Genomic DNA, 23,071 nt, shown 5'->3' on the forward strand with positions numbered 1-23,071 from the left:
TGGTGGAGATTAATAATATAATATAATCATATACCATGCGCCCATTGAATCTTCACACTAATGTTACATATTAGGTATTATTAGGCCCATTTTACAGATGAAGAAACTAGAATTCAAAGAGTTGATCACTTGCCAAGGTAACAGACATGATGGAGCTGACATTTTAAGTAGAGTGTATGATACCAAATTCCCCCACGCTTTCCATTATATCACCTTCTAAAAATCCTGATAAATAAGATATAGTCTCTGACCTCAAGGAGTTCACTGACCCCCACACAAGCAACTAACCATAATGCAATATAGTAAGTAACATGCGGTGGCATATGAGAGGTACTGAGAAGAGGAGAGGGAGTGATTAGCTCTCATTAGAGTTTTCCAAGAAGACTCTTCTGGTTCATGGCCTGTATTCTCAGGGCCAAAACTCAGTAGATACATAATAAATATTTGTTGAATGAACAAATAAACTGCCTTGGGGAAAAAAAAAGAGACAAGAAACTAAGGATTGGTTAGTCAGATAAAACAAGGAAATGTTATTCTGGGCAGAAGGAAAAGCATGAGTGAAATTAGGAGGCATGCAAGAACATGGCATAAGTTGGAAGCTCCAATGCCTATAATACGGATGGAGTCTTGGGTGTTAAGGAGAAGAGGCATGAGGTGAGCCTAGAAGAGTAGTTGGGGTCAGATAATAAGAAACATAAATGTCATGCTAAGGAATCTGGGAACAAAAGGCTGCCAGAGATCACTCAATTGTATCTGAACTTTGGATGTTAGCTTTAGAATCAATGAGAAGGATGGACTGAGGCTGGGAGAGACTAGAGACTACAGAGCATGGTAGAGAGAGGTCCAGTCTCAGGAGCCGGGTAGCCCCAAAGTACCCTCCTATGTCCCTTACCTGTATTGCACAAGGAAAGTAGAGAAGGTAGTTAACTATCTTTGAGGGATTTTTTGCTGTTTGTCTTTATGACTTATTGCTTTGGGCATAAATTACATATGGTGAAATTCATCCCCTTAGATGTGTAGTCTATAGGTTTTGACAAACTTCAACATTTTTGTAACCACCATCACAATCAAGACAGAGGACAATTCCATCATCGCTAAAAGTTCCCTTTATACTCCTACATGGTTGATCTCCTTCCCTCAACTTACTTCCTAGTAACCACTGTTCTGATTTCTGTCACTATAGCTTCAACTTTTCAGAATATTTTATAGAATCCTGTAGCATCTAGCCTTTGTGTATGCTTCCTCTTATTTAACATGGTATTTTTAGATTCATCCATGTTGTTGCATGTGTAAGTGGTTTATGTTGAGTAATATTTCATTATATGAATATATCTCAAATTTTTTTTTAAAATTTATTCACCAGTTGATGGACATCTGGATTGTTTCCAGTGTGGGATGATTTTATATAAAACTATTATAAACATGTACACACAGAACTCTATGTGAACCTTTGTTTTCATTTCCCTGGGAGTAGGATATCTAAGAGTGGGATTTCTGATTATATAATAAGAATGTGTGTGTGTGTGTGTGTGGTTATACATACATACGTATATATAAATATCTTCACGAGAAACGGCCAAACTGTTTTCCACAGAAGCAGTATCATCTTCTATTCCTACCAGCAATAAATGGAAGTCCTCATTGTCTACATCCTTGTTAGCACTTAGTATTGTCAGTTGATTAAAAAAAAAAAAAACATTCTAATAGATGTAGAGTACTATCACTTTGCTTTGCTTTGCATTTTCCTAATGACTAATGTTGTTGAACATCTTATTTACCATCTTCTTATTTATCATCTTCAGTCAAATTTCTGTTTAAATCTTGTGCCTATATTTTTTAGTTGTTTTCCTATTATTCAGTTGTGAGAGTTCTTTATGTATTCTAGATGCAAATCTTTAGTTGTACGTGTTTTGGAAATATTTTCTGTAGGACTATGACTTGCCTTTTCAATTTTCCTTACAGTTTATTTTGAAGAGCAGACATACTTAATTCTTATAACGTCTAATACATCATTTTTTGCTTTTATGTTTTTTTTTTACTTCTAATCTATCTTTCCCTAATCCAAGGTCACAAACTTCTTCTAAGTTTAAAGCTCTAGTTTTTAAATCTATGTCCATTTTCCAATTTGAGTTAATTTTTACATATGGCATGAAGAATGGTTCAAAGTTCATTTTTTACTTTCAAATATCTAATTAACTAGTAAGATTTCTATTAAAATAAAATAACCTAAAGTATGCTAAATACCTGTTGCATAGTAAACCTTAGGCAATATCAATCCTTTTTATGTCCTCACCATTTCCCTGATTCTTCCAAGCAAAATTAGGGAGATGACTCTATCTGCCATCTGGAGTAAATCTGTACATTCCCATCAGGGACTTCTGGTGGGTAGTTCCATCTAATATTCAATTTATTTCTTTTTTCAAAAAAGTGTAGGAAAAAAAAAGGGAGTTAGGAGATGGTAGTACTTACCTCCCTCATTACAAATCAAATTAAAATGCTTGCTGAATACTCTTCATAGATACCCAAGAAAGTAAGACTTTCTGAGCTATTCAGTTTTACTATTCAAAATATAAAGATTGCTGCACACTATCTGTGTCTACAGAAATGCCTCTTTTCAATTGAAGAATTTGTGAAGAACTTTTTAATTTATTTAGGGGCTAACCATTTTTCCAAGTCTATCCACTTGCAGTGTGGTTATCACATAGCCCCTCCCACCAAGCAAAATTTCTAGGTCTTTGGCTAAGTCTGATCCTTAACTGGAAAGAGAGCTCTCACTTCTAAGAATTCATAAAGTGTTCATAGAAGAACACAATGCTCTTTCGAGGAAATAGTACACTGTGTTTTCTCTAACTTGGGCACTCCTCACTGATGACATGGCCAAGGAAAATCATAGAAGGCAATGACTTATAAAAATTGTTCATATACAGAGGGAACGCCAATGCTTTTAATGCCAAATTCTTCTGTTGTCCACAGATGTGAACTGGGGCTCCTCCACGCAGGCTCTTTCCTACGTCAGTGCATTAGACAATGCGCTGGAATTAACTACCGTGGAAGACCATGTGAAAAATTTCAGGTAAAATTTACTTCCCAGGCATTCTAGTGTTGCTCCACATTAGAAGTGGCTTTCCTTTATGGGACACCAATGCACTAGAGTAGTGATACACTTTATGGGTATATTCTAAGAATAAGGAGTCATATAAAAATGCCTCATTTTCACAACATCTCTGTGAATGAGTGCTTCTTCTCTTCTGCTCTGAGATTTGCCCACTTCCAGCTATAAACCAGCATAATGTCAGGTGTCACCTTCCATGCACAGAGATAGAGAGGTTATCTAAGGGTGTGATTTTAGAGAGATGTCCCCAAATACCTTAATCGTTGGAGCTATCTCCACTCTGCTTAAGGCTCTGTGGCTTACTGAATTCTCTTAGGAAAAGTAATATTTTAAACTCTTCATTAGTTATATTTTATTTTGAATGGAACCAAAAAAAAAAAAAACAGGCTTTGCAAGGAAGATGAAGGAAAGCAGCATAAAGATACCAGCTGGAGAGTGATAGTTTGTATTGGGGATTTAGGATATGGTAGTGCCTTGAGAATAAAAGACAGGGGGAACCCAAGACCACCTTTTCTTACTTCACATTTTTGCCATCACTAAGGAACTAAGAATACAAAGATGGCAAGATGAACAAGCAGGATGATTCAAGAATTCCGATGAGAAACCCAAGAAATATTTAGGGGAGAAGTTGTCCCATTTTGCCAAACTCTCCTCTCCCCATTCCTGCCATTTCCATTAGGGATGTTCTGGCTCATAAGCCAGTTCTCACATCCTCTTTTCTCATTTCCAGGCCCCAATGCATTGTCTTAACAGGGGGACCTATGACAAGACCTGCTCTCTTGGACATTACTCATGCCTTTACCAAGAACAGTGGCCTTTGCATCTGCTGTGAAGTCTTTGTGGTAAGAGGCACTTCATCCCGGGAAGGTTCTTCCCTACCTACTCACCTTGTGTTATTTTACGTGAGCCAAGTGGGTACAGGCAGTGATAGGAAAGTGGCAAGCCAGTTTAAACAAGAGTCCTTTTCCTTGATTCATAGAGGAAGAACTAGCAAGGGCCGTGATCCTGAATTTAAATGAGTGGATAAAAAGTGTTTCAGATTTCATAGGAGACCAACTAAAAGTGATAAATATTTCCAAATGATGGCCTTTGAGACAAGAAAAAGAGAACTGGCTCAGAAATAAAATGAAAGCATTTGGGGTGGTAACTGTCCACAGAAATATAAAAGGATGGAATGAGCCAGAGAGTGCTATTATATAGATTAACTGATGAGGAGGAAACCAGACATAATGTCCTGAAATGACAGCACATAGAATTTAGATTAAATATTTGGATAAAATTGATGACGCTATAGATATCTAGGGAATTAAACCAAGTTTCCCCTGCCTTAGATAAACATTCAGAGCCAAATGAGTTCCTTTCTGTTCAGGAAGTTTGTGGTAGACTAATGGGAACTTATTGGTGGTGTTCCGAGGAGGTATTCAAAGTAGATGCTAAAAATTTAACCAAATCATTGACCAATCACCAATCTCTAAAGTGAAAAGAAAGTATTAAAATTATAACAAAATAGTAGGTCCTCCAAACCAGTCTATGTCTGCTTGTGTTCCCATAATAATCACAGTTTCTCTGTCTCTCTCTCTTGCTCACAGGCACACACACACTGCTCAAAACCCTTAGCTACTTCAATGTATTTTTTTTTTTTTAGTACATACCTCTTCCTCCAAGCATTTTCCTACAATTTTTCTTACTTGATCTATATTACAGCCTAGTGAGGCAGAAAGGAAAAAGAATCTCTGTTTTCATTTTACTGGTTGGAAAAGTGAGACTTAAGAAAATCAAATTATTGGGATGCCTGGGTGGCTCAGTGGTTGAGCGTCTGCCTTCAGCTCAGGGTGTGATCCCAGGGTCCTGGGATCGAGTCCTGCATTGGGCTCCCCACATGGAGCCTGCTTCTCCCTCTGCCTATACCTCTGCCTCTCTCTCTGTGTTTCTCATGAATAAATACATAAAATCTTTAAAAAAAGAAAAAGAAAATTAAATTATCGCACAGGGTCATATGATAAGAAAGTGGCAGAACTAGGATGTCAGTCCAGGCCACCCAACTGTGCTCTGTGTTTTCCTTCATGAGGAGAAAATCTTAGCAGACTTGTGTCCCTGGGAGTGTTGAAAGAATCAAGTGCCACTACCCAAACTTCCAATAGGGAGTAGGGTTGACAGGGACCTGAGTAATTCTGGGGCCAGTTGGCTGTGCCATGATGCGTGGACAAATTTGCCACACATCATCATGACCAGTTCTTTTTTTTTTTTTTAATTTTTATTTATTTATGATAGGCACACAGTGAGAGAGAGAGAGGCAGAGACACAGGCAGAGGGAGAAGCAGGCTCCATGCACCGGGAGCCCGACATGGGATTTGATCCTGGGTCTCCAGGATCGCGCCCTGGGCCAAAGGCAGGCGCTAAACCGCTGCGCCACCCGGGGATCCCATCATGACCAGTTCTTAAGCATCTTTTTACACTTGGCAATACTCTAAATGCTATATGAAGCAATTGGTCGTATTCTTCTTCCTCTCAGTGCTTATATGCTAGGAACTGAGATAATATAACTCAACGCAATTATCTGGAAGGGAGTGAAAGGAACTCTACTGACTACATGAGATTGACAGGTTAAGTAATGACCAGCTGTGACTCCAGAGGATTTTTAAAAATCTTATCAAGCACTCTTCCCTCATATTATCAACTTTGGTGCCCTGGATTACTGAATTTCATTTTGGCCAATATAATACAGGAGCTGGTTTTGATGGAATAAGCAGTTTGGGGTGTTTTTCTTCTCCAGCAATTTAGAGAAAACTTAGTTTAGCAGGCAATAAAATATCTTTAGGACAGGAAAAATGAACCAGGAGTATAAAGTCATATATATATTGGCAAGGGAGAAAAGGTCTTCTCATAGAGACAGGAGATATTGCTTTTAATTAACCCTTTGCTGCTTTCACTCTAATAAAAGAGTGATATTGTGGACCTTCATGTGAAGTAGGCACCTGTGTCTGTGCCTCCGATGGCCCTGTTGTGTGACATGTATATTGGACCATATCATATATTGCTGTGCTCGTCTCTCTGAGTAGGGCCCATGGGTCATGCTCCCAGATTCTGGGGTTCTCTTGGGGAGAGAAAATAGTTACTGCATTAGTTAGTGACTTTCCAGGTGGTTACTCTCTGTGAGCCCCCGGGGCTGCAGATGCCATCAGCATTTTTCAACCAGCAGCTCAGTCGTCAATCATCTTTGCTAAGAAACAGATGGAAGGGGGCATGGGGAAGACAGCAGCATTTCATTAGAAAACTTTTTCCAAAAGCACAGTTGTTGGTAGTTTGGCCAATCTTATTGGAAGGTTAACTGGGAGTGATGATCTTGAGAGGTGACGATGCAGTTCTTAACCCTGGGAAGCTGGTACTCACGGGCTTTTCAGACATCCGGTCAGGTTCTGAATCACTGTTTTGCCACCTGTTAGCTGTGAGTTCTTTAGGTACAGAATTTAGTCTTTCTGGGCCTCAGTTTTCTCTCTTTCTTTATAAAATGGGAATCATCACAATAATAGCACCTACGTCGCACAGCTGTTGTGAGAATTCTATCAGGTAAGCTTTCCAGTGCTTGGCACAACACCTGTCAGATAGTAAATGCTCAACTAATTGTACTTGTTACTCTTGGTACTTGTATTTTCATCACCATTATTATTTTAGGTATACCATAGTTGCCATTTTCACTCCAAAAATATATCCCTTTCAACAAAAACTGGAAACATCCTTTCTTAGGGAAACCAGATCCCGATGCTGAATTTTGGACTTTTTTAGTTGTCCAATATGATTATGATAGAACAGTGAGCTATGTATTCCCACTGACTAATCATAGGACTGCGGGCTCTGTGCTCTGTTCCTCTGGTGGTCTTTGGTTATTTAGGTGCTAACTTGAAATGCGGTTATACTACAAGGAAGGAGCAAAACTCAGAGCTCATTGGTATTTCATTTCTGGTGGGTAGATGGAAAGCATGTGGCTACAGCTGCCATTTTCTAAACTAGAGACTTCTTTTTTTTAAAACAGAGACATTTTTAAAGAACTAGACATCATAGCTCTTAGAGCTCCTGAAGTTGAAATGCAAAGAGTAATTCTTTTTGCTGAACCCCAAGCTCTCACTGTGTCCTTCAAACTCTCCAACTAACTCTTACACCCACCTATCAGAGCCTCTTCCTCTTTGCTTCTTTCCTAACCAACCTGGACATTTTAGAAATATCCTTCATCATTCAAATGTGGGCATCTTTCTTTTTTTTATTTTAAGGAATCCAGCTTACAATATTATCTATTCTTCTCCTTTGAATTACTTGTGATAAATCATTGACATACTTATGTCCCAAGAGGCCGTGTACAGAACAAAAGTGATTTCTTCTTCTTCTCTGCCTCATTTCTATCATCACAGAAAGATCAAAGGGAGTGAGACTCTACCTTCTAGTATCTTCTCAAATTGTCAAGCATAGCCCAGTTCAGTGGGTTCAGCAACAGGGAAGTATTAAGTCAGGGTTTGCAAGCTCCACCCTGTGTACCATGACATAAAAACACACTGGCTTTCTTTGTCAGTTTCCTCACTTATTTGTAGGAGTTAGGAAGATGATAAAACCAATCATTGCAATAACTTAGTTTGGTCTTATTTCTCTGGGCACACTATGTTTGGTTCTAAAAACTGTATGATGCCAGCTCACGCTTCTCTTCCCCATGCAAGAAGACGTCACACATGCGTCAACAGTCAGTGGCTCATACACTTCTTAGTTTTAGTTTAAAGGCAGGTATTTTTTATTAAAACAAATCAAAGACAAGTATACATTAAAGATGGGAACTGGGCAGCCCCGGTGGCGCAGCAGTTTAGCGCCGCCTGCAGCCCAGGGCATGATCCTGGAGTCCCGGGATCTCTGCATGGAGCCTGCTTCTCCCTCTGCCTGTGTCTCTGCCTCTCTCTCTCTCTCTCTCTCTCTCTCTGCATCTCTATGAATAAATAAATAAAATCTTAAAAAAAAAAAAAAGATGGGAACTTGATCCAATTCATCTGGGCTTTAGATTCAAATCAGAGAAAGCCTTTATCATCCTCCAAATGCAACACTTACCTCTTTTCTAAATTTCATTTGTCCTAAAATTGCAAAAGGCTCTCATGTATGCTGTGGTACCTTTGATTAAGTCCATTTTGCTCTCACAGTGTCTAAAAAAGAAAAATAAAAAAATTTAGATTGCTTCAATTTTTTTTATTTTGAAACTGTAAGAAAACTATTAGGTTGAATCATGAAATTTCCATTTTTGTCAGTCAAAACTGTGGAACACTGGCAATTTCATATGATTAAACTATATAGGATTAAATGACACCTATATTCAACTTATTTTAATTAATAACTGTTAACATTTTTATCATAGATGTTCCTTCTCACTTTTAAAATGGAACACATCATTGCTTAAGCTGAAGTCTCTCTTATAACCACTTTTTCATGACTCTCTCCCTCTCCAAAGGCAATATTATCTGAGTTTTATTGGTATTCTTCTACTCATTTCACCTAAGTGTGCCAAGATGTAGATCTATTTTGATTAACGTTTCCTACTCTTTCACATCCTTTAAATCTTGAGTGTCTTGTTCTTTCCTCTCACAGTAGAGGAGATGACAGTTTCTGGCCACTTTCCTCATGTAGATCCCCTTTTAACAAAATTTCACCCTTACTGTTTGCCTTTCCCTTTTTTCTTGAAATTTATAAAATATCATCATAAACCCTAAGTCTCTATTTGAATTCAAAGATGCTCTACAGAAAATCCAGGGAATACAACCAATTCCTGTGCAGTTCAAGCACAGATGAACAAGGGGAAACTAAAATTCTCATTTTTTTCTTCTATCTTCAACCTCTTCTTAATCTCAACGTTCACAACCACCAAGTTGATGCATTTTTATAGCTACATCTATTCTTCTTTAGCCGTCGAGTCTCTGTCATGATGTGTATGAGACAGTGACATGGCCCAGTGTGGGAAAAATGAAATGACCTATGAATGGGCACTAGGCACATGGTGAAATGAAATATGGCCCAAATCAGGAAGGAAAAATTCTCTTTCCCACCATTCCAACCAGAGCAACAATGAAAGCAGAGACAGAACAGAAACATTCTCAATGTCTTAAAAAATGAAAGCTGGAAAGAACATTCTTTCAGCCCAAATTTCTCTGTTTGATCCTAATGATATTGGAAGTCCATTGCAAATTCTTCTCATAATATTCATTTATTTGAAGTAGCATCACATCAACTACTTCTCCAGACTAAATAATTAGAATTTCTTTACCCTTTTCTCAATCAATGTCAAAGTTATAATGTATACAAGATTTTTAGACCTTCTTTGTTCAAATTCTGAATTAATTTATGCATTGATATTTTGGATCCTAACTGAGCCAATCTCTATAATGTTTTAATTGAGTGGTAAAATCCATTTTTGTGACTATGATATATTTGAATGTTGAATAATTATATTCCAGTATGTCTTCTCTCTTTGTTAGTTTGTTTTTCTCTACTACATTTGTATTGCAGCCTTGCCTCACATTAATAAGTGTGCAAAAAAATATTATAATCACTTTTAGCAAAGAGAGTTTCTGCCTGAAATATTTTTATGACTTCTCAATATGGCAAATTCAGGCATTAGAGTAAATCTTTCTGTCACAATTAATGCTTAATCTGGATTTTTGTAGCAATAATAGACATACATTAGACTGTATTTATTTAAATAAATGCCACTTTCCCCAGGGGTTCACAGTCATTGTGGTACAACTCAATATACTGATGGCCCAATACCTTTTCTAGTTGTTGGTTATTCTTCTCTCTCATGTTACCATTGAACTTCCCTGAATAAAATATTTCTTCTTTCTTTGCAGTTGACGGAGTCTAGAATGCCCAAGGAGATCTAATGGTTCAAAATGCATTGACATTCTAGAACCCTGAGCAAAATTTGATCCATAATGACATGTTTCTTTAGGTTAGGTGTTCTGGTTTAATAACTACCATCCCTTATAATTTTATCTATCCCATCTTCATTGAAGGCTCTTGTTTGAAACATCTTTTGAAAAGTTGGTGAATTCTGGAAAGTATACTAGTAAAAACAAGTACACAAAGAATCTGATCCAATTCAAATAGAATATTAAAATAGAAGTAACCACAGAGATCATCTAGTATTATGGAATAGCAATATAGTATGTGTCACATATGTAATTTAAGATTTTCTAGTAGCTATCAAAAAAAAGTAAAAGGAGCCAACGAAGTTAATTTTAGTAGATTATATTTCATGTTATGCATCTTAAATATTATTATTTTAATAAGCGCAATATAAAAATACTAATGAGATATTTTATATTCTTTTTTTCTCCATCCTAAGGCTTCGAAATCCAGTATGTTTTTTACATTTCCAGTACATCTCAATGTGGACCAGACACATTACAAATGTTCAACGGCAAATGGATAAGGGCTATCATACTGGACAGTGATGAACTAGACAGTTCTCTTATTTTTATAAATGTAGAACCCACACCAAGAAAGGATAAATGGCACACTGGGGTATTAGCCAGTCAGTGCCAGAGCCAGCTCTATATCCTTTACTCTGGCTTCCCGTTCAGCACTCTGTCGTAGAGCAAACACAATGGTGGAAAAAAGTCTGGGGCTTTAACAAGATTGTAAGCACTCATTTTAAGATGATAAAAATCATCCAACTTTGGATGAGTACCTACTGTATTCCAGACAGCAGACAGGGACTTATCATTACTATTCAAACCAACATTTCAGGATAGAGATTTTATCCCTGTTTTCAGAAAAATATATCAAAGCTCAGAAATAATCAGAAATTTCCAAAGTGGCCAAGCTTAGATTTAAAACCAGTTCTGCAGATCACAAAGCCTGGCATCTTTCTCATACATCTCAAGCTCATTTTCTCCAATCTAAGACCGTCTGAGACTTTGACTCTAAGCATGGTCTGAGGACCAACAGCATCCATGTCACCTGGGGGGCTGTTAGAAATGCAGAACTTAAGCCTCATCCCAGACCTACCTACATACTGCATTTCATCAAGATCCCAGGTGGTGGGCAGCCTGGGTGGCTCAGCGGTTTAGCGCCACCTTCAGCCCAGGCGTGATGCTGGAGATCAAGTCCCATGTCAGGCTCCCTGCATGGAGCCTGCTTCTCCCTCTGCCTGCATCTCTGCCTCTCTCTTTCTCTATGTCTCTCATGAATAAATAAATAAACAAAATCTTAAAAAAAAAAAAAAAGATCCCAGGTAGCTCGTAAGAAATCTAAGACAATTCAACAACATACTTACTCTCTCCATGAGTTGAAAGAATTTCCTACTAAAATATTGGATTCATACCCTATCAGCCACATTATAGATCACCAGAAACCCTTTTGGGGTTTGATTTGAAACTTGCAAAGAAAAGAGCTAGCTTGGACCTTTAGAGGAGAAGAAAAATAATCAAAATTCAAGTTAAAATGTGTTTCCAGAACTCCAATCTTAAAATTAAAAGCTACCACAATAACACCTGCCTCCTTCTCTCTTAAGCTCTCCTATTCTTCCTATGCATTAGGTATATGAACTTTTGTTCCTACCAAATTCACCAAGTGAGAGGGAAATCTTAATTTATTTGGATGGGAGTAAGTCAACATAATGGTGCAAGGGTGTTTTAACCACACACAAAAAGCAATGAAGGGCCTAATAGAATTGTCAAGATGTGGTAGTTCATGGCAGGACTTGGCAACTCACCATGTTCTGGCTTCCAGGATCTCTGTCCATTTCTTCAAATTGGGCTCCAGCTGAGATTTCCTTAGTGTTCCTAAACATGCCTCTTGCTATTGAGTCAAAGGTTGATTGTGTATTTATCCTGAATTTCTTCAGTCGCATTTTCAGTATTTTTTTCCTGTGCTGTGATGCCCTCCACTCTTGCTTTCATTGGCACGAGGCAGTTAATTAAGCAAGTGTTAATGCATCTGGACATTCTGGGTGGCAGGTGAATGATGGGAGGAGCACAGGCTCACTCCAAGGGGTTGGATCTGCAGGAACCATGTTTAATGAGGTGTTTTCCCCTCTTTCCCATTTCTTAGCTTGGTGGGGCATTGCTGGCTATTTTTGTCCTTTAGAAAACAACAGCAGTGCGATGGGTAATAGCAGGGCTTCTAACCAATATTTCATTGTGTTGTACAGGGACCGCGCAAGCTGTGCGTTAAAGAGATGAACAGTGGCATGGCAAAAAAGCAGGCCTGGCTTATAAAGAACAAAATCAAGGCTTTTTATGCTGCAGTAGCGGCAGATTGTTTCAGAGATGGTGTCCGAAGTCTCCTTCAGGTAAGGCTGGCATTGAGTGAACGAGTACGGAGGCAAAAGACAATTAGCACTCCTCTGTTAATGAAGCTCCCAAAATGAATGGCTCCAGTTAGGCAGCATAGCACCAGAGATCAATGCAGATGGTTAAGGAATTCATTTTGAATTCCTGAGGAGAGGCAAAGCTAAAACAAAAGCAGAGAGGTTCTATTACAATGAACTATGGATGATACACTGAAAATGGAAAATGAGGTTGCCTTTGGCCACCAGCATACATTCTGTCCCCACACTTATTGAAATGCAAATTTGTTCTGATGGTTGACGACATTCAGGATCCTATTAAAACTTCAAACTATTTTTGCATCTCATACTGCATATAGCAATGCTCAAGTCAGGCATTCTGCTCCTTTTTTCTTTTGCAAATGGCGTGAGGGCAAGCTGCTAGATTTGACTAAATAAATGCGTGGTGATCTGGGCGTAAAAATCTTCCTATTCCTCTAAATTATTTCCAGAATGTTGAATAAAATGTAATAATCTCTGTGGCTCAACACTAAAGCCTGCAGTTCTATTTTCTTCCCCCTTATTCTTTCCTTTTTCCTCCCCTCCCATAATAAGTACATAGAATCTATCCTGAGTTCCCATCATAACTTAGACTGGTGAAGTATCCTTAAAATAACCCAAGAGATCCTGAGAAACTGTAGGGGTTGGCTTTCTAATCATTCTGGCTTTATGGGGTTGGAAAGCCCTGATTCTACATCTACCAAATTTTGTATTCACTTTCAGAGTTACCGTTTCCAGGAGTGTCAAAATTCAGGACAGCGTCCAGGTCTCTTTGATGCTTATGCAGACAGGAAAGAAAAAACATTGATTAAACTGCAATATTTTGGAGATTAAGAGTATTTGGTGCATTCCTGTCTCTAATATTCCTGAAGAACTCTTGCAAAGTAGCTGCACATGTAGAGAAACCATTTCTGAAAGACCTCTTACCCCCAGTGAGCATTTTTTCATCTGTTATTAATTTGCGAAGCCATGGAAATACATGTCATTTTAAGAAGCTGATTTTCTGTAGTGAGTTACTTTTCAGTAGCTCTTTGGTGAAATATGTTAAGAAGGTTACACCACCTAAGGTAAAATTATCCCAAAAGATTGGTAAACAAAAATCTCAGCGAGGAAGTTTCAATGAAGAATGAGCAGGGAGAGAAAAGACACAGGTCTTGAAAATAATTGTTATATTAATCTGGAAGAAACCAAAAAAATTGACAATGCAGAAAGCTTGTTCACTTGAATTTCCTCAAAGAAAATTGGAGTACAGAGGGACCAGGACAAAAGAGCAGGATTGGGTGGAATTAAAGGAAAGCACTGGTCTTTACACCCTTTTGGATAAAGCCTTCTTTGCATCTAAGATCCTAAGGTACGAATGATCACATCTGCAAACTGTAGTCACAGAAAAGACAAGCTCCCTCCTGCCAAGCGTCAAATGACAGCCCTAAGGAGTTGTCCTGCTACCTGTACAGTTCTAGGAGAAACACAACAACCATGGAGACAAAGTTTATTTCAGGAACCCTTCCATCAATGCCTGTCTCCTCCTGCTTTCTAAGTATCCCCCTTAACATGTCCCATTCTGGTGACTGGTTTCCCTCTTCCTGTAACCCAAGAGTGTCCTTCCTTCACTTGCACTGCTCTCCTTTCTGTGCTTGTCAACCTCTAACCAACTTGTAAGATCTGGAACAAATATCACCTCTCCCTTGAAGCCAGCCATGAATCCACAGCTGGAATTCAAGTCTTCTTCATTTTTTGCTTCCAGATGAGTTCCTACTGCATGTGCGCTTGAATTATAATTATCTGTGTATATCTTGCCTCCTTCACATTACTCTGAGCTCTACAGGGCCAAAGATTATGCCTCACTGCTCTTCCACCACACCTACCATAACACTCTGCAATTAATAGGTGCTCAATAATATTGCTGAATGAAGTTTAATTAACTGGAAGCCATATCCTGCCATCTAATGGGGGGAGTGAAACCTGAGGTGGAAGATGACTATTAACGATATTGTCATGTAAGAGGATTAGGTCCTGGAGACATAGCTCACTTACTCGTCAATAAATAATGTAACTGGAAGTTTCAGTGATCCTTGTATCTAAGAATTTTCCAAACAGGGATTTTATAGCTAATGACATTATGGATAAAACAGGTGGAAATGAGCTCTGAACCACTAAGTTACAACACGCATGCCAATGGTTAAGCCGACCCTCACTTGATTTTAAATTATTGAACCATTTTAATGAGTGTGTCAGAAGAAATGCAAATGACTGCTAATTTGGAAAAGCTACATTTCTGTCATCTAAAATCCATTTATGGCTGAGATGATTTAGAACTAATCTTTCTATTTTATGCTTGGGTACGGGCATGAAGGACATGCACTAAAATGTAATCTAATCTTCAGAATCTTCAGGACATTACTTCAGTGCTCTTGTGGGCATTATTTTTCATTTGCAGTGGTAGTTTCCTGGTATGGAAAGGATTGCCTATGTGTTTATCTCCTCTGTTTAGGCCTCGGGCTTAGGAAGAATGAAGCCAAACACTCTGGTGATTGGATATAAAAAAAACTGGAGGAAAGCTCCCTTGACAGAGATTGAGAACTATGTGGGAATCATACAGTAAGTAATGGCTTTCAAGACGGGTTCTGTTTACAAACACTAACCAGGGTGGTACATAACAGGTGCTGCTGTACCAGATTAAATTGCCTAAGAGGAGGACATTCCCCCCGTACCCTGAATTCTTTACCAAAGTGAAAAAATACTGCCACTAATAGAACTGGAGGGGGGATCATAGTGTCAGAGGTGGTAGGGTGGAAGAAACTTAACATCAAAGAAAAAGATAAATATTAAGGGTTACCATCTCAAAACCTATTCATAAGATTAAAAGCAAAGGACAGCTAGGTGAGGAAGGAAATGTTCTTTCAAAACATCTGGAATCTTGGGTTGGCTGGTGTGCCCAGTTCACTCATTGTCTTCTCCAGAGCCTTGGGATCAAGAGTTTATTACCCCAGAGCCTCAGCTCCCCCTTTGGCTGATATGAGGCTGTCATATATCAGTGCCTCTGTGTTGGTTTAAGACAAAAGGGGAGTTTTAAATGGGATGTGACATCTAATATCTAAATATTGGGAAAATCTTAGAACAAGGGCAATGATGATAGTCCTTAAAAGACTAGCAAGTTCCAGGCTAGTGTCCTTAGCATGAATTATCCCATTGAATTCTCACAAGGAGCCTTTGTAATACTAATACTGTCCCCATTTTATAAGTAGATATGGATGTTAAAAATTAAATAACCTGCAGAAAATGACAGTGTTGTAATAGAGCTGGAATTTCAACCCAGGACAATCAAATTCAAAGTTCAGACTCATGACCACAATGCTCTGCTGCCTCCCAAAGTACGTGTATACCCAAAGTATTACCTAGTTTAGTTCTTTCTTCTAAATTAAGGGAAAACAAATTCTTCACATATGGAAAGGCTCAGGGTGTCCTCAGTGACCATTCTAGAAAATAGCCTTTCTTCCAGGCCTGAAAATATTTAATCGGATTTGTCTCATGAGGAGCAATGTTAGCTATGCTAACAGCCATCTTTTGTCAACAACTCTGAAAATGGAAGATTTTCTGTCTGGAGTCTGGCTTTGCTCTGATTCAATACCATAGGGCAGAGAGTGTGCCCTGAGAAGTCTGGCTGTACTTTAAAAGTCTGTAATACACAGGAAACAAATCTTCACATCTTCAAAATAATTATATACACACACAGTGCTTCTTATACCAGGCTGTGTTGCTGGCCCCTGCTAGAACAAACATCATATTTATCATTATCTGGGGGAGGTTTGGGGAACATTACAAAAGCATTCAAGTATTAGTTTGTTGAAAAGAAGTATAAGACAATAATTTTCATTTTCTGAAATTTATATGCATTACTTATGAAACAGAAATTCACTTAATAATCCTCCTAACATGGAGAACCTGTGTATTAAATGCATTTGCCCAAATTGTGTTCCCCGAAGGTATGAGGTCTGGATGCCACCTACTGTGGCCCCTGCTGATGCCTTAAGTTCAGTAGGTTAAGGCTAAAGCAGGTGATCAAGGTCAGAATTTTACCATGCTCAGCAACCAGCATTTTGATATATTTAGAATCATAGTTGCTGACCATCCTTGGAAATAGCTTAGATCTGCTCTCTGCTATCCAGATTCTTCAGTAAAATTTCATCTTTACCACCAGGGGAGGGAAAGGGTGGAGAGAAAAGAAATTTCACCTTCATCTTCCAGAAGAAAAGGGTTGGAGCAAACAGAAAGACATATGTAAACCTTCAGTTATTAAATGTCCTTTAGTTGATACAAAATTATCTGGGGTTGTCTTCCACCCTCCCCACAATTCCAAACATTCTAGAAATCCAAAGGTACCAAAATAATCAAACCCAGTAATAATAGGCCAAGGAGACTTCTGGTTTTTATACCAAATTAATAATTGGTCTTCTCGGTAGTAAAGTTCAATGTTAAGGTGGCTCAAATTTGTACTTGTATAAAACTTAGCTAGCTTAGTAAAGTTAAATGACTTTACTACCACAGCAGTGAGGTCAACATAGAAGGAAGACATACATCCATTTTGTGTTATATTTCCCTTTCTCTTTGGTTTTATTTTATGACTTAAAGCATGGTATAATTGTTAACATAGGGGTATTGTTACAATAGTATAGTATTTTATCATTTTTCTTTGAGTAAAAGATTTTAAATGTTTATAATATTATTAGATATGGTTTAATTTTAATTAGAATCTGTATTAGTTTTCACTGGCTGCTGTGAAGAATTTACCTCAAACTTAGTGGCTGAAAACAACACAAATTTCATAGGCTAAAGGTCTGAGACTAATTCACTGGGCTAACACTGAGGTGTGGGCTAGGCTATATTCTCTTCTGGAAGCTCTACAAGAGAATCCCTAGCCTTGCCTTTTCTAAATTCTAGAGGCAGCCCACAGCTTATTGCCCATTTCCTCCATCTTCAAAGCTTTTGATGGGTCAAATATTCCTCAGATTACTCTGACCTCTCTTGCTTCCCCAATGCACTTTAAGGAGCCTGGTGATTACACTGGGCCTTCACAGATAATCTAGGTTAATCTCCCCATGTCAAAGTCCTTAATCTAATCACACCTGGGAAGTCCCTTTTGCCATATAAGGTGACATACTCACAGGTCAGGGATTAGAATGTGGACATCTTGGCGGGGTTGGTGGGGGGGGGTGTCTAAAATTATTCTGCCTAATGCAGGATCCAAATATTTCTTGTGGAAAGCATTGTCTAAATTTTATAATTGTAGACAATTGGAAACAAGATTTACCATGAATTTGTTTTGTGGCAACTTTTGCTACAATGAGTCTATGTTGTTTGATGAAGATCACTTACAATTTGAATTTTGCATGGATGTTCATATTACACTGAATTTATTTATATCATTATTTGATAATTCAGGTTCACTTTGGCTATTAGAAACTTGTTTGCCTGTGGTAAGACAATCAAAACTGCATTATTTCTGGTAGAGGGTGACCTCCGATGGGAAGTGTACAAGGCTTCAGATTCATTCGAGACTGAACAAAGCAACCTCCAAGGAGAAAATTTCAAATGAACTCAAAAGTACTGATTGGTTTGCCCCATATTTAGGGGAAAATATTAAGAAAAAATATTCTACAAGAAGAGAAATAAAAGAAAGAGAGACTTTCTTTTCCTTCTAATAATCTAAATCTATTGAATCGAGTGTAGATAAAGCACAACAGCCAACTTCAATGGCACAGGATTGTCATGAGAAAGCATCACTTCAAATGCTCTGCCCAGAGTCAATGGTGAAAGTTCTTTGGAGGATCTGGAGATATTTTTAGCCAGGAACTTGACGTCAGAAATGTTGTAGGATTCTTTCTCAGTAAGTAGGGATTTGGCTAATAATTTCAAAGGGTCTTTGCAACCTGGAAACTCTCTGTTCTAAATATATGCTTACATTAGAAAAGAAACAATTATTTTAAAAGTATGTGACAAACTCTCAATCAAAATTCTAGGTGACAGTATTATTTGAATAAATTGGTTCCAGAGTAAATGTATTAGTTACCTTTTGCCAAAATACATTTTTAAAAGGCAGAAAGGGAGAAAAACAAACTAACAGAAAAGGCATCATCTCTTGGCTGTCTTCTAAGGGAATTTTCACAGTTTAGTTCCATTAAAATCTTAGAATTGAGAATCTTAGAATTTCTTATTAGTAGTACAAAGCCTCAGGATTAAAGGAGTCTTTTAAATTACTAACCACTTTGCCTTTACTTTCAGTGATGCATTTGATTTTGAGATTGGTGTGGTCATAGTCAGAATCAACCAAGGGTTTGACATCTCTCAGGTTCTTCAAGTGCAAGGTATGTACTTTCTTTATTAACCAACAAATATTTGTTGAGCACCTATTCCACGCCTGGCATTTTTCTAGGTGTATGCTAGAGATACAGCAGTGTACAATACAGATAAAACCCCTAACGATGGAGCTTACATTCTTGTGCTGATCTGAGATGTGTACACTTCCCTGGTGTTTTCTCCATTGCTAACACAAAAGGCCTTTGTCTAAGTAAATAAAAAACAGAATAATCCAGGGCAGTCATAAATTATTCTTCTTATCACAAAACCACAAAGCCAGCATCACTGAAAATGAATATCTTTGGTGAAATAAACTGCTGAATTAATTTCTGCAAGAAGTTTGAGAAAACAAAGATTAATTCTTTCCTTGAAAAAACCATGTATTTTTTTTTCAGAGTCTATGATCTGGTTTGCAGCTAACATGGAAATGAGCCTGAATGTATCAGACTGTGTATCACTAATCTAAGTCCAAGGCAGAAACACTAATTCAGATTAGTGATTCTGCTTTTTCCCTATAGAGGATTTAGTATACTTGTTTAGTCCTAAGCGTTTAAATATACTCTCTTACATATGAAATAAAGGACACATCTAAAGAGTCATTGAATTAGGACAGGGCACTAATTTGTGACTTACCTCTTTCTATGAACTTCAAAATAGAGTCCACTGATGACTGACACTAAAACAAAGGGATATTTTTCTAGATGTCTCTTGTGTACCAGGCATGGTGTAAATGAAGTGCTGGGTTAACCAAGCCTAATAAGAGTCTGTATCCTCAAGAGATTCACAGCCTAGAAATGGGTATGGGTGTATTATTCATGTGCTAACAAGTATATTAATAGAGTATAATGGGAAAGAGAGGGGGTCATCATACTCCAAGAAGTCTTTCTGGAGGAAATTACCCTAGAGATGAGTAGAATTAATTAGGCAATGTTGGGTGAGGGAGAAATGAGAGAGTTTGGGGATCAGCATTCCTGGCAAAGAGAAAAGCATCAGCAAAGGTGTGAATACATGAGATTATGGAAGAATGGGGTATATGGGCTACCCAAAACAGATATGTGTTACTGAAATAGAAATTACGAAGCAGACAGTAGTGAAATTTGAGGCGGCTGATACATGATCCTGATTTTAAAAGCCTCATTTGCCATATTAAAAAGTGTGGACATATTCTGCAAACAATGAGGAACAATTGAAGAGATTTTAGTGAGGGGACATGGACTCAAAGGGGACTAGAATGGAAACAGGGAGACAAATCAAAAATTTTTTAAAAAAAAGATTTTTATGATAATCAAAGGCAGAGAAGGCAACAGCCTGAACTAGAACCAGGGATGGAGTGGAAAGGACAACAGTACTTTCAAGCAGTGCTACCTGTGGAAATGAGAAACACAGGGATCCCTGGGTGGCGCAGCGGTTTGGCGCCTGCCTTTGGCCCAGGGCGCGATCCTGGAGACCCGGGATCGAATCCCACGTCGGGCTCCCGGTGCATGGAGCCTGCTTCTCCCTCTGCCTGTGTCTCTGCCTCTCTCTCTCTCTCTCTGTGACTATCATAAAATAAAAAAATAAAAATTTAAAAAAAAAAAAAAGAGAAACACAGAGGAAGAGTAGATTTAAATAATCTCCTTTGGGAGTTTCTACCAGAAATACCCCATAGCCAGTTAGACAGTCCTGGTCTTCAAGGAGAAATGTGATCTGGAGATGCAGATTTAGGAGATGCTATAGGCCAAACTATGTCCCCTCAGAATTCTATGGTGAAATCCCAACCTCAGAATGTAGCTGTATTTGGAAGTAAGGTCTTTTAAGAGGTAAGTCAGATAAAATAAGATCACTAGGATGGGCCTTAATCAATATCTTTATCAAAAGAGAAGATTCACTCAGAGGAAAGGGAAAAGACAACCATCTATGTTCCAAGGAGTGGGGCCTCAGAATGAAACCATCCTACCAACACCTTGATCTTGTACTTCTAGTCTCCAGAACTGTGAGAAAATAAATGTCTGTTGTTTAAGTACCCAGTCTGTGGTATGTGTTGTGGCAAGCCGAGTGGATTGATACAGAAAACAACATAGTTAAGATGAAAATTGAAACAGCGACACTGGAAAATATAACCCAAAGAGTGCATGTAGTCAAGAACCCCAAGACACAAGGGATGAGCCCCAAAGAAGGAGCAGGAAAGGAGCATTCAGAAAGGTAAAGGAATTAGGAATCTGTGGTGTCATGGAAGCCATGGGAGCAGAGTGCTCAAAATAAGAATCATCACTATTGTCAAATATAGCAGGAAATTCCAGTAAGGTTGTGAATGAAATGCAATTGACATGGCACAGATAACCTTAGTGAGAATATTATCTATAGAGCTGTGTTGACAGGATCCAGATTACAGTGGGTTGAAGAGAAAATATGAGACAATGAAGCAGAGAATATGGGAGTGGCCCAACACCTTTAGAAGTTTGGATGCAAAGGAGAGTGAGATTGAGAAGATTTATCATAGGAAGACCCATCGACCTTAGAATGGAAGAGAGGGGGATATTTCAGATTGGGGAAATGGGTCCAAGAGAATGTGAGAGATTGAAGGTAGAGGGGGAAAAAAAATAAAGGCAACCCGTGGAGTAAGATTCTGGAGGAACAGGATGAATCAAGGGAAGGGTGTGGATGGAAGAGGCGGCTTGAAAGAGAAAAACTAAAAAATGCTTCATCTTCTAAAATTAGAGCAAGAGAGGTGAGCATTGATTATGAGGTATGTAGATAGGGTGGAGTGGTAGATTGAGGAGGATCATGCACAATGCTCTCAAGTCTCTTTGAGGGTGGAGGAGTCTTGCTGGTTGTCCAGTTTTTGTTTAGTGGTAGTTGGTCATCAGATAGAGGAAGATCTGAATTTTGCAGGATCGGTTCAGTTGAAAGGAAAAGTCTCCAAGGGATCTGAGAGTGCCGGTGCCTGACGGTCCAGATTCTATCTGGCCATGTATGATTACCTCCATCATAACAGCAGGCAGCGTGCGAGGATTAGGCCAACTTCCTGATGCAGCCATTCTGGTGTGTTGGTAAGGGAGAAGGAGAAAGAAGAGGAAACTGGAGATCAAGCATTTACATAGGATAGAGAATCACTATCCAATGTGTATACTCTATGATTATGTATGAATAGCTTTAAAAAATAAAACTGAGAGTTATCCTGTGCAAAACCGTAGCAAAGAGGATACTCTGGTGCCTCAGGCTTCCCTTTTTTTTATGTCCCTATTGTCTTTTATGGACATTTTACATTTACAGATGGATATACTAATTCCCAGTGTTCATGATTAATTCATAGTTCTTTCTAGTAGAACTTAATACATTAGCAGCAACAGCTAGCATTTTTTTAAGTAGGCTCCATGTCCAACGTGAGGCTTGAACTCACAACCCCAGGATCCAGAGTCACATGCTTGAACTCACAACCCCAGGATCCAGAGTCACATGCTCTGTGCCCAGCCAGGCGCTCTTAACCATTTTTGAGCACTTATTGCCATGTATGTACTTAATGTTCACCCATAACACTTGTCATCCCAACTACCCTATGAAGAAGGAAGAATGCACTATCTTTATCCCCATTTTACGGCTAATTTATCCAAGATGCACAAGGCTAGCAACTGGTAGAGGTAAGATTCAGACCCATGTCCATTTGAAACTACTCTTCTATCTTTTAGGAAGGAGATCTAGAGAGGACAATGACTAAGATAAGGAGAACCAATGATGAAACCTGAGATATGGGGATGGAACAATTCCTTTAAAGTGGGGGGGAGGGACTGCCTGTTGTTCATGATAAAATAGACATGATGTTAACAACGATTACAAAAATCTAATATTAAGAGAGCTGTTCTGTTGCTAACTTTCTACATTTTGCTTTAATTTTTTTTTGCCTTTTGTGCTATAGTGTTTTCCCATCTAAAAAATGAGAATACAAAATACAATTTGTATATAGATTACACATTTGCTTTGTACGTTATCTTGATCTCTTCAAGCCGAAAGATGTGATGTAGCTGGAAAATATTGCTCCCACCTTCACTTCTCCATCTGCCAAAAAGCAACCATCAATATAGTCCTGTAAGGTGATACAGTAAGCAAATTTTGTAGTATTTCTGAAAGAATCCTGGCAGTGAACTGCATCCCTTTTTAATTTCCCAAGGGATGTATCCAATTTATATCAACTTTGATGTTTGAAATATTTCTGCTTCTTAGTCAAGAAAGGGAAAAATACAGTTGGATGTTAACAAAATAATTATAAGTACCAATTA

The 23,071-nt window shown here is 38.4% G+C and overlaps 1 protein-coding gene and 1 long non-coding RNA gene across 5 annotated transcripts in view; one reads left to right on the top strand and one right to left on the bottom strand.

Moving 5' to 3' along the window:
• LOC140622671 (uncharacterized) overlaps window positions 1–10,011 on the bottom strand; it is a 37,237-nt gene extending 27,226 nt beyond the window's left edge. For both annotated transcript variants that reach the window (XR_012022357.1, XR_012022356.1), the window contains exons 1-2: window positions 9,902–10,011; window positions 8,195–8,286 (exon numbers count right to left, since the gene is read on the bottom strand). This is a non-coding gene — a long non-coding RNA (uncharacterized lncRNA). The remainder of the gene's footprint in view (window positions 1–8,194; window positions 8,287–9,901) is intronic.
• The window catches only part of SLC12A1 (solute carrier family 12 member 1), a 90,433-nt gene that overhangs the window by 42,144 nt on the left and 25,218 nt on the right, over window positions 1–23,071 (top strand). For all 3 annotated transcript variants that reach the window (XM_072808299.1, XM_072808300.1, XM_072808301.1), the window contains exons 16-20: window positions 2,974–3,073; window positions 3,843–3,954; window positions 12,288–12,428; window positions 14,956–15,062; window positions 18,744–18,826. In XM_072808299.1, coding sequence (XP_072664400.1) covers window positions 2,974–3,073; window positions 3,843–3,954; window positions 12,288–12,428; window positions 14,956–15,062; window positions 18,744–18,826 — 543 coding nt within the window. The remainder of the gene's footprint in view (window positions 1–2,973; window positions 3,074–3,842; window positions 3,955–12,287; window positions 12,429–14,955; window positions 15,063–18,743; window positions 18,827–23,071) is intronic.

Source organism: Canis lupus, chromosome 32 (genome assembly GCF_048164855.1).
Source record: "Canis lupus baileyi chromosome 32, mCanLup2.hap1, whole genome shotgun sequence".
Taxonomy (NCBI): Eukaryota; Metazoa; Chordata; class Mammalia; order Carnivora; family Canidae; genus Canis; species Canis lupus.